Source organism: Coenobita brevimanus, chromosome 95 (assembly GCF_032717465.1).
Source record: "Coenobita brevimanus isolate Jiangsu-jjx chromosome 95, ASM3271746v2, whole genome shotgun sequence".
Lineage (NCBI taxonomy): Eukaryota > Metazoa > Arthropoda > Malacostraca > Decapoda > Coenobitidae > Coenobita > Coenobita brevimanus.
In genome coordinates, this window is record NC_137048.1 from 26,988,608 (window position 1) to 27,001,308 (window position 12,701).

General features: G+C 41.1%; 1 protein-coding gene across 1 annotated transcript in view; it reads right to left on the minus strand.

Annotated features, from left to right (window-relative positions):
- Nucleotides 1-1,177: 1,177 nt before the first annotated feature.
- Nucleotides 1,178-12,701, minus strand: part of LOC145413264 (uncharacterized) — a 115,156-nt gene continuing 103,632 nt past the window's right edge. Inside the window, exons 27-30 of the mRNA XM_080282992.1 lie at nt 9,036-9,123; nt 8,752-8,905; nt 2,651-2,767; nt 1,178-1,662 (exon numbers count right to left, since the gene is read on the minus strand). Of these exons, the coding sequence (XP_080139118.1) occupies nt 1,178-1,662; nt 2,651-2,767; nt 8,752-8,905; nt 9,036-9,123 (844 nt within the window). The remainder of the gene's footprint in view (nt 1,663-2,650; nt 2,768-8,751; nt 8,906-9,035; nt 9,124-12,701) is intronic.

Below are 12,701 nucleotides of genomic sequence, written 5' to 3' on the forward strand. Positions count from 1 at the left end.
TCATAACAAGAGATAAAACTCAGGTGTACATAATTGACCCAGAGACCAAAAGACAGACCTCCCAGAGGAAGAAACATGATGTCAATGAGACTCTGTTAAGTTTATCAGTCAAGATCACAAGCAAAGGTCTTGTTGTTCACCTATTTTGACATGGAATGAATAATGCACAATGATTTTCTCCTCAGATATAATTTACTACAGCTAAAGCAGATTTCTACCTGAAAATTTTGAAAGAGTTGCATGAGACTGAGATATACAAATGACATGAGAAGTGAAATGACAGGTGGCTGTTTCAGTACGAAGATGCCCAGTCACACTTACCCAGCAGTATCTGGCTGAAAGAAAAATTCCATTGGTCTCATATTCACATTATTCATGTGATCTGGCACCTTGGGACTTAACAGCTTTTCCCCAAACTGAAGTTTGTGATAAAAGAACATTACTTTGACATGAATGATGACATCCGATCTGAAACAATCGACATCCTGAATCCATCCATCCATCATCCAATCCTACGTTGCCCTATGAGAAGCGTAGGAGCCCGGGGCTAGGCAAGTTGGTCCTGACATTTAAGATGAAACATCCTGAAGAACATCCAAAAATAAAAGTCCCAACAACGTTTCCATCAGTGGCAGGAAAGCTGGAACAACTATGTGGATACTTTGATGCTACTAATTGGAAAATATGTTTACTGATAAATAAAAGTGAATTTTCCAACCATTATTGGATTTTTTTTTCACACCTTACTGTCAATAACCAACTCACTAATTAACTGATCTTCACTAAGTTATCTGGTAAAGTTATTCCTAGTCAGGTTAAAAGAAGGATTTGCTACTGTAGTCTGTAGGGTATATGCAGTATAGTAATATCTAATTATTGTACATAACCACTTAATGAGTATGAAAAACAAACATGTAATATATTATTGGGACAGGATACATTGAATATATACAGTAAATATTTTCATTAATAACAGACATCAGCACAATTATACTGATTTAATAAATACTTTTTCATGGGTATATTTATAAACACATATAAGCTGGTATGAGGTTAAACTTGCAATGGATACGAAGTTTAACTTTTAAAACATCAACAAAGGAATTTGGTATGGCTGTGAGATGATTATTGTTAAATCACTTATAATGAATCCATGAGAAAATATTCATTAAAATGTTCAAACATCAACTGAGTCTTCTAGACAGTCAGAAGTTGAGGCAGTAGAATTAAATTCAAATCTAACTCTCTTTTCTTCTATTGACACTCCCAAGTTTTCACAGGGAGTTCGGAGCGAGCTTTTCATCTGTTGTCTTCTTTGTTCAGAAATATCTTTAAGATATTTTTGATATTCATTACTATTTGTGGGCCAGTCTATGAGGACTTTTTTATTATATTTGATAACCTTTTTGGAAGATGAAGAGTTCTCTAAAGCTTTACTAGCGGTCACCAGTTTCTGCAACTTCTTAACTGAAAGAACAGCTTGTTTTGCAACAGAAGTTGAATTGCTTACTAAATCATGCCTACTTCCTAGCTCAGGCAAGAAACATGAGTCTTTGGCTCTCCGTGCCAGTCCTGAGCACACATCAGCACAAGACATCAACTGTTGCAGTTCCTTAATTACGTCACTGGCAAATTTCTCGAAAACTTCCTTCCTTAACTGACCTGCGTAAAGAAGAAAAATTGTTATTACTATCATGCAAACACTGTACCATACTTTATGATACCACATACATAAATACATTCTGCAGAGTGGTGTTCCATGATTATATGAACCCTCCCCCCCCTTTCCCCCGATGCCCGCTTTCCAAGTTGCATGGCCTCCTGCAGCATTTTAAGCCTAAGTCCCTCTGCAGAACCACATCCCATGCCTTCTTTCATTTGTCTGTAGAGGCTGCCCCTTCCATATTCATGTTTCCACACCACCTCTGTCTACCTATGCTCATCACCTCACTAACACTCTCAATGCCCAAACATCCTCTTTAAGTCTACATATATTATGTCCCTTAGAATGGCACTACACATTTATCTCATCATCCTCATTTCACTGGACTCAAATCTGCAAACATCTTCCTCTTAATACCTATGTTTTCCTACCATACAACATGCTGCTATGTTTTGCTACCACTTGACACACATAAAGCTTCCCTTTCATGTGCAGCGCAAGTCCTTTCATTATCCATACAGGCAAAAACTTCTTCCAATAACTTGACTCTCACAACTGAGCTTGCTTCTATACCCTCCCTGTCTCCTATGGTAAGTGTATCACCAGTAACATATCTATCTACCTATCTACTGTATTGCCAGATGCCATAATCCCGTAAGGGGTGGCCATTTGACTTTAAGTTATTTGTTTTACGGAGAGGGGCACTAACCCTCCACCAACCCACTTGCTGATACGTAGGGAGCACATATGGTTTGGTTATATGGTTACCACCCAGCGTTGTAAATGGTTCCTTGACTTACAGGAAACCATTTGGCTTGTCACTCAATGTAAAGCCACCTGTAAAGGAAAGAAAAGCAATAAGAAGTGACAGGAAAGATGGGAGAAATAGGAAGAGAGGAGGGCAGACACAGAAAAAGAATAATAAAGGCTAAGGAAGAAGCAGGCAGCATTACATCAAGTGAGTGGACGATGGTCGCCACCACCTACCACTCCAGAAGCTTAACTCATAAAAATCCTTAAGAACTACATCTATATAAATTTCCACCAGACTCGACAGGATCACAGAATCTTCAATGCGTCTGGCACATTCATAACTGGATTTACCTATGGGACAACCCCATAGGGGCAGTTGTTTACCTGTGGTCGACAGTTTTGCTGGATCAGATGGACTGGGGTTGGGCAACAACAACAACACTCTTATCTGCTTCTTTTACACAATACATATTCGTTTTCATTTTTAAAGACTCCAACATGCTTGCATGTGTCGGCCTTGGTCACCTAATGGCGGCTCTCGACGCTGCACGATCCATTGCAGCCTCCCTGTTCAGTCCCTTAACCCTGAGGTCACGCTTAATGACCTCGTCCCATGTCTTTCTTGGTCTACCCCTCATAACCCCACCCCCAGTATTAACACTTCTCACCTTCCTCACCCAATTATCATCCCCCATCCTCTCCACATGTCCAAACCATCTCAATCTACCTCTCCTCATCACAACACCAATACACTCCAGTCCCATCCTACCTCTCCACTCTTCCATCGTAAACCCAGCCCCTCCAGGCCTTGGACGCAGGGACGCACTGCACATCCACCTAATCATTGTCATTTCTGTACGTCTGAGCCAGCGAATATCTTCCTCCTTCACTGCCCAGGTCTCACTACCATACAGCATTACACTCCTAACACATGCTGCATACAAAGACCCCTTAGCACGTAGGGAGAGTCCTCTCAATGTCAGGAGAGGCAAGAGCTCCCTGAACTTCTTCCAACCACTTCTCACCCTAGCCACAGAGCTAGCTCCAGCCCTACCTCCAGCACACAACATGTCTCCCAAATAACAAAACTCTTCCACACACTCAAGAGACACCAGCAAGTTCAATCCTTTCACGTCTGACAATCTCCACCTGCTCACCCCGACACATCGTACACATGAAATCAGCATTACCTAGTCTACCTCTGATACCACTACATCTCTTATGCACCCATTTATCACACACCGCACAAGATGGAATTACTTCCCACACCCTTGTATTTACCTATTTGTTACCTATTTGTAGTATACAGGAATTGAGCAATGCTCGTGTTGTCCTGTCTCCATATCCACATTTATCAAGTCTACCTTTACACACATGAATGTTTTTCTCATGCACCACCTCTTTGTATGAGTCGTTCCAAATATTTAAGAATATACCTAATTGTGATATACACGGAATGTACTATGCTCGTGGGTTTCCGTCGCTGTTTCTCAATAAGTCGAATTTAACTTTAAACTCGTTTAAGTTTTTAGACTGGACGATCTCTTTGTCCAGGCTATTCCATAAGTCTATACTTCTGTAAGGAAAGCTATATTTCTTGATATCCTTCAAGCAGCTTGACTTTTTCAATTTCATTCCATGTCCTCTTGTTGCTCTCTTATCCCATACAAACAGATCTTCTTTGTCAATTTTATCTACTCCCACCATGGTCCTGAACACCGCAATCATGTCTCCCCTCTTTCTCCTTTCCTCTAACGAAGGCAAATCCAGTTTTTCCAGCCTCTCTCTGTATGACAGGTCTGTCAGACTGGGGACCATCTTGGTTGCTGTTCTTTGTATTCTCTCAATCTTGTTTATATCTTTCTTTTTGTGTGGGGACCACACTACCGCTGCATATTCTAACCTGGGGCGGATCATGGCCACTATCAATTTTTTCATCATTTCCTCATCCATATAATGAAATGCTACTCTTATGTTAGTCAAGAGCTTATAAGTCTCTCCAACTATCTTGTTAATGTGCTTTTCTGGTGACAAACTATCTTGGACCAACACTCCCAAATCTTTCTCTTCTCTCCTTTTTGTGATTAATTCATTACCCAAAAAATAATTCAGTGATGGTCTCCTGGTACTTTTACCCATTTCCAATATTTTACATTTCTTTACATTAAATTTCATTTCCCACGTCCGGCTCCAATTGTGTATCCTATCCAAATCCTCCTGCAGTATTTTACAATCCTCCTCAACCTCTATCTTCCTCAAGATCTTTACATCATCAGCAAACAGACTCGCATAACTGTTCACTCCATCTACCATATCATTTACGTAAATCAGGAACATTACTGGCGCCAACACTGAGCCTTGAGGGACTCCACTTGTTACTTCCCTCCATCCAGACATCTTTTCCTTTATTACTGTCCTCATTTGTCTGTCTCTCAAAAAGTCTCTCATCCATTCCAGAAGTTTCCCCTTTAGTCCTCCTATATATTCTAGTTTCCACATTAGTCTCTTATGAGGTACCTTGTCAAAGGCCTTCTCTAAGTCTAAGTACACACAATCCACCCAACCATCTCTCTCCTGTACCACATCATTCGCTCTTGAGTAAAAGCTCAACAAGTTTGAAACACATGACCTTCCACTTCTGAATCCAAACTGACATTCAGCCAAAATATTCATCTCTTCCAGATATTTTATCCATCTGTCTTTCAGGATTCTCTCACACAATTTTGCGACCATGCTGGTTAGAGACACTGGTCTATAATTCAGGGGTTCTTCCCTGTTTCCTCCCTTGTAAATTGGTACCACATTTGCCCTCTTCCATTCTTTTGGCACTTTCCCCTCTTCCAGTGAGCATACAATTAAGCTGTGAATTTTATCCGCCAGTTGTTCTCTGCATTCCTTCAGTACCCAATTAGAAATTCCATCAGGTCCTGGGGCTTTCCTTACATCTTGAGTTTCCAGTAATTTATACACTTCCTGCACCTCCACTTTTATATCTTTCATCACCGGAACATTTCTAATCACTCCCTCCCCTTCCACAAGCTCCTTTTCTTTAGTGAAAACTGACTGGAAACGTTTGTTCATTATTTCTGCTTGCATTGCCGCATCCTTAAAGACCTCTCCTTCTACTTTCAGCTTGGTGATTCCTTCCTTTTGTTTCAGTTTGCCATTAACAAATCTATAAAACAGTTTGGGTTCATCCTTGCATTTGTCAATTATACCTTTTTCAAAATTCCTTTCTTCTTCCCTACGTATTCTTGTGTATTCGTTTCTTGTTCTTTTATATTCTTCCTTTGTTCTGTCGTTACCTCTCTTTCTCCAATTGTTCCACGCCTTATCTCTCTTTTTTTTGGCTATCATACACCTTCTATTAAACCACTCCTTTTTCCTGTTTTCTTTCCCTCTTACTCTTGGTACAAATTTTTCCACTCCCAGATTATTGAGGTCTAGAAAGATATCCCACTTCCTCTGTATCTCTCTTGTTTCTCTGAATTTTCTCCAATCCACATTTTCAAAAAAGTTTCTCAATCCTGTAAAATTTGCTTTGCCCAAGTTGTATCTTCCCTGTCTATGAAGCTCGTCTCTTGGCTCGACGTTTCCTATTAACATCTGGAACTCAATGACCACGTGATCACTTTTTCCCAAAGGACAGAGATATTCCAATGATTCTATTACATCGGGTTCTTTGGTGAACAGTAAATCTAACCTTGCTGGTGTGTCCTCACCTCGAAACCGTGTCTCTTCTTTGACCCACTGCGTCATCACATTATTCATTATTATATTTAATAACATAGTACCCCACGAATCCTCGCCGCCTCCCGAGTACCATTCCTCCCAGTTCACCTCTTTACAATTAAAGTCACCCACCAAAATTATATTATTGCTTTTCTCAATTATTTTTTGCAAGTAGCTAGCCATATCTGACAACATCTCATGGTATTCGTCATCCTTCCATGCTCTCGTCTTTGGGGGAACATACACTACCGCCATATCTCTCTTAACATTCTCTCCAGTTTCTAATTTCATATATATCACTTCAGCCCTGCCTTCTCCCATTTCCACAGTATCTACATTTATGTTGTTCTTCACTGCTATCATCACTCCTCCTCCCTTTTTTTCTTTTCTGTCTTTTCTCCACAGTTTGTATTTACCATCTCCCAAATGAACATCAATATCTTCTCTTAATTTGGTCTCTACAAAGCACATGACATCAGGTTCATGTTCTCTCAAGAAATCATTAATTTCAATCCTTGTTGATATGAAACCATCAACATTAGTATATATCACCTTCAAATTATTTTTGACATTATTAATACCCTCTTCTCTCCTACTCTCTGTCCGTACCACATCCTCAACTTCTGATCTTTCACAACCATCCCCCATAGTTTCCTTCACTTCTATTTCCTTAAATACCATTTCCTTACTTTCATATCCAATACTCTCCAAAAAAAAGTATTACGTTCTTCCTCTGTCCTCTTATCATTTTTTTCCTTTACTTCTTCCTTTAATGATTTTAAAACTTCTCTTTCTTCTTCATTCAGATCTTTTCTTATTATAATATTTTCCATCCCCGCCTCTTTGCTTAATTTCCAGGTCACTTTAAGTATCTCATTTATTACACTTTCTGATGTAAACTTGACTCTCATTGGTCTTGTTTCCCCTTTCTTATAAGGCCCTATCCTCCTTACTTCCTCAATTTCTTTTACCCACTTGTCTCCTTCGGGGTCAATCTTGCCTAATATTCCTCTCACCATGTTCATGTCTCTCTCGAGTCTTGCGAACCTAACCTTTTCTTCCTCTTCCCTCTTTCCAAATACTACCACACATCTGTTCCTTTCTACAGTTTCTCTCACTATTTTCTCTTTTTTCTTCAGTATTTTCACTACATTTTCTTCCATTTCTTTCTTGTTCATTTCCCTTTCTTCCTGGATGATCTCTCTTAAGCTGACCACTTCTTTCTGTTCTTCTTCTACGTGTGCCCACTTTGCCTTGTGTTCTTCTAGTACATTACTCACCTTCTCCGTTTTATTAGTACTCTCTTCAAGTTTCCTCCTCAGTTCAACATTTTCCCTCTTCAAATTCTTAATCTCTTCATTGGCTGTTTCGTTGGACTGGATTAGACTCTGTATGGTGGTTTCCGTATTTCCTGACACATCCTTTATCACTAGATTCTCTACTTTTTTTCGAGTTCACTAATCCTCATAATTAATGTTTTCACCAGGTCCATGACATTAGTATTAGCATCAAATCCTTGAAATTCCATTCCCTCATTGTTTACATTTTCGGCCATCTTTAACGTACCGGTAAAGTACCTAAACAGCTGTTACCGAATAAGCCACAAACATTCACGTATACTATTGCCAACAAATCTTTACATTTTTGGTAGTCTACCAACTTTCATTATTTTAAATTTAAAGAAAGACCCTAGGAGACAGGACAGACAAAATTCCTGAAACTACTCAAGGTTAGGAGCGATGCCTGGGACGACCTCTCTCTCCGGCTGTTCGTGTGTGTGTGTACTGTTCATTAACGCCTCTGTCAACAGCTCCCTGTTCAGCCACCACTCTCCTCAACTCGCTATAGAAGGCATCCCTTACTACTTGGTTTTTCAGCTTCCATATTTTCCTCCTAGGTACATAAGTCCTCTTTTTCATCACTTGTTCTTTAAGCACCATATCACAAATCAATAGTTTGTGCTGCTGCACACACTCCTCGCTTCCTATAACTTTAACATCCCTCACTAACCTCCTATCGGCCCTCCTAACCAGAAAATAATCTATCTGACTGCTATTTCCTCCAGACTCATACGTAATTAACCTACTGTCTCTTTTCCTAAAATATGTGTTGCACACAATCATGTCCGTTGCCTCCCCAAACTCGAGTATCCTTTCCCCTTCTGCATTCCTTAGACCATACGCACATCCCCCATGCACTCCTTCATAACCTTGTGCTGCTTCACCTACATGACCATTTAAGTCCCCTCCCAAAATCACTATCTCATCATCCCACATACCACCCACTACACGTATTAAATCATCCCAAAAGCTATCTTTCTCCGCTTCATCCAATCCTGCCTGTGGAGCATATGCCGATATAATCGCAACTATCATTCTACCCAACAGAATTTTCACTACCAATATCCTATCGCTTACTCTCAAAACATTCATAACATATTCCACCCATTTCTCCGCAACCATCACACCAACACCTCCATATCCGTCTGTCCCCCCCTGCCAAAACAACTTGTAGCAACAGTCCTTCCCAACAATCTTTCTGGATGATCCACCCCTGTACCGGATTTCCAGCATACACGCCACATCCACCCACCTCCAACTAACCTTTTAAAGGTGGCGTAACCTGATTAGCAACATCTGTGAAGGCTCTTTCCAGATTACTGATGGTGCGTACTGCTGGGTCTACTTGGTTCATCCAGCAAATAAATTTTTGCCGCTGCTCTTCTTCCGATTCATTTTCACTGTATTCCAGGGTAGCCTGTTCATAGAGAAATATTTTGAGATATTAAGTTAATAATCTCCAACTTAAAATCATTTCACAAGTATCTGTATGTCAGTAGTGACAAAGAGCATCTGATCTGATGATGCCAAATCTGTACTGTACTTACAATGAGCCTAGAATATGTTTTCAAGAAGGCAGCAATATCACTGGTGGCTGTCACAGCTACAGTTAACAGCGTTTGCTGATCCTGGGATCTGTGGGAATCCGGGTCATGATTATAATCCTGCTTCACACTCTACGAAAAGTGGAGACAAAATGGTTCTGGCTCTTAAGGCCTTATCAAAACTAAGAGCATGAAAGTGTGGATGAGCTCCCAATATTTTAAATTATTTTCTTAAGGAAGTGAGGATGACAAAATAATATGTCTGTCCTTTCTGTTATTAGCTGCTGAATGCACTGTATGACAAGGGATGCAGGTTGAATCAAATCTAATAATTACGTGTGTTACATGTATGATCCTTAAAAAACTTACGGCTTACTTACACCTTCACTCTCTCACTTTTAATAATATGGACATCAGATTCAATTTGTACTTTGAATCAAAGAATAAGTGAAATTCTAAATACACAACACCCCACCTTATATCATAGGAACTAAGAGGCTGCTCGAAAAACAATGATGGAATTACATGACAAGGAAAATTCAAATGCCATCTGAGGACTGAAAACAGTGCATGTGGTATACCACTCCAGTCACCCTATCTGGTCCCCTAAGACCACCAGCAACATCATCATCATCATCATCCGGACCTCCTTTCCCACCCAAGGGCAGGGTGAGGAGAAGCAATGTCCAGACAGCCCAAACTTGCCCAATCCAATAGGCCACGCTTCCATTCACTCATCATTCAAGCCCGTGGAATCCTAGCTCTATCGGATATGCCAAAAACATTCACCACATTCTGTAGCTTCACATAATCGTATCTGACAGAGTCAATCCAGATGCTGCCACATTAAAAAGGGGTGCCAAAAATCCCTGATCATGCACTTCTCCTCACAAAATTCATCCAGCCAGCTCGATCTCCTGTCAGTTCCCTAGCCTCACTGACTTCCAAACCTCTCTTCCTCACATACTCATCCACCATATCTCTCCACCTTCTCCTTGGCCTACCTCGCCTTCTCCCTCCTTCGAATTCGCTCAGATATAGCTTCTTCACAACTCTATTGTTATCCATTCTCTTCACATGACCATACCATCTCAGTACACTCTCTTCAATTCTGGTGTCCACCGACTTCCTCACTCCGCATCTTTCACGAATCACATTATTTTGTATCCTATCCACCCTCTATACTCCACATATATTCCTCAGCAGTCCCATCTCCACTGCTCTTACTCTTGACTTTTCATTTTCATGCCACACCATAGTCTCACATCCATATGTTAAAGTTGGCACTAACACTCCTTCATGTAGGCCTCGTGCAGCTGCAACACTCAAGCCTCTGTTTCTTATCAAGGCCTTCATTGCACCAGCTACTTTTCTTCCGTGTGTAACTCTACTTTCAGCTTCTTTTGCACATTTTCCTCTCTTTTCTATCACTGTACCCAGGTAATTGAACTCTCTCACCAATTCCAGTCTCTCTCCATTCACTGTTACACTGCACTGGGAGTCACCTTCTTTCTCAGTAACCATCACTTTACTCCTTTCTACATTTACTCTCAAGGAACGATGCTTACAGACATCAGCAAAACTCTGCACTAGCCTACCAAGTTCTTGTCCAGTACTTGCAAGCAGTACTGCATCATCAGCATACAACAAATTTGAGATATTCCATCCTTCACCATTCGTTACCAATGCCATCCCTCTCTCCATTACTCGTGTTTTTACTTCACTCATCACCTCATCCATAATTATACTGAACCATGGGGGCATCACACTACCTTGTCACATGCCCACACTGATCGCGAACCGTTCACTTAGATGCCCATTAACCCTGACACATGCTTCACTACCATCATAAAAACTCTTGACGGCACCTAGCAGCTTACCCTCTACACTGTACATGCGCAAAACTTTCCACAATCCTTCTCTGCCCACTTTGTCATATGCTTTTTTCCAGATCCATGAATGCCATCAACACCTTATGGTCCTTCTCACAAGCCTTCTCTACTATCTGTCTCACAGCAAATATTTGGTCCACACATCCTCTGCCACTCCTAAAGCCACCCTGTTCATCACTCACTAGGACTTCTGATATCTCTCTTACTTTCTCTACAATAATTCTTCCATATACCTTCCCTACCACACTCAGTAAGCTTATGCCACGATAATTCTTGCACTCACTTCGCTCACCTTTATTTTTGTACAGGGGTAAAATCACAGCTTTTTTCCACTCTGCAGGCACAGTTTCACTCATCCATACCTTCTAACCTATCTCCAACAAGCACTTCATTCCATTCTCTCCACTACATTTAAGCATCTCTGCATACACTTCAGCAACCCCAGCTGCTTTCCCATTTTTCAGCCGCTTCACAGCACTCTTCACCTGTGCGAGCGTCACGTCTCCTGGCACTGCATTCCTTCTCTGCACGCCCCCCAAACCAATCATGTTTACAGCTGCTCTTATCTTTCTATTCCCATTCATCAAGCTTTCAAAATATTCTTTCCATCTGGTCCTTACTTCATCTCCATAGGTTAATAATCTACCACCTGCATCCATCATACCATCACATTTCTTTCCGCTTTCACTTCTACATTTCTGCACCTCTTTACAGAATAACTTTCTATTTTCAGAGTAGTTCGCATTCATTTTTCTTCCTAGATCCTCATTTACCTCCTCCTTTTTCCTCTTCACTAGTCTCTTTACGTGCTTCTTGCTCTCAACATACAGTATTCAGTTCTTATTTCAACTGAACCCCTATCCTGTAACCACTCTAGTCACTTCTTCCCCTTTTCCTCCACCGCTCTCTTTACCTCCTCATCCCACCATGCTGTACCTTTCTTCTTTGTTGTTATTCTTGCCACACCAAACACCGCTTTAGCATTCCTAACTATGCAATCCCTATATGCATTCCACAGTCTGTCCAGATCCATTTCATTCCGATTCAGTAATTCTCACTCATCCTCTACTTTGGTCCTCAGCTTCTCACCTTTCAGTCTTTCTCCCTGACTGCTCCTCTCTCTCCTGTCCACCTCACTCCTCTCAGCTTGATCTTGCATACCACAATCATATGATCTGACAGACCTCCACATCGTCCTCTCACAGCCCTCGTATCAGCAACCATTCCCATCATTGACCTCTCTACGAGCACGTAATCAATCAGGCTTCTTTCAACATGATCCCCATTCCCTCTGTACAATGTATAATTATGTGCATCTCTGTGTTTGAAATACGAGTTACAAATGCACAACCTCCGCTCCTGACACATATCCTTTAGTCTCTTCCCAATATCATTTTCCCCTGGTACTCCATAATAACCCATTATGTCATCCTCAAGACCAGTGCCTACTCTTCCATTCATATCCCCCATCACAATCACTTTATAGCTCCTCAGCATTTCTCCCACTACTTTGCCCAGCTCATCCCAAAACCTGTCTTTCTCTCACTCCTGTCCTCACACGGTGCATACGCTACAATCACTGCCACTTTCACCTTCTCAAACTTGAACTTGACATACATACATCTCGAGCTGATACATTTGTAGTCTCTCATTCCACTCTGCCACACCTCATTCATCAACAAAGCAACCCCTTCCTTGCATCTTCCTTGCCCATTCTTTCCCAATCTTACACATTACACACCCTCCCACTCCTCCACTTCACACCCTTTCATCTTCG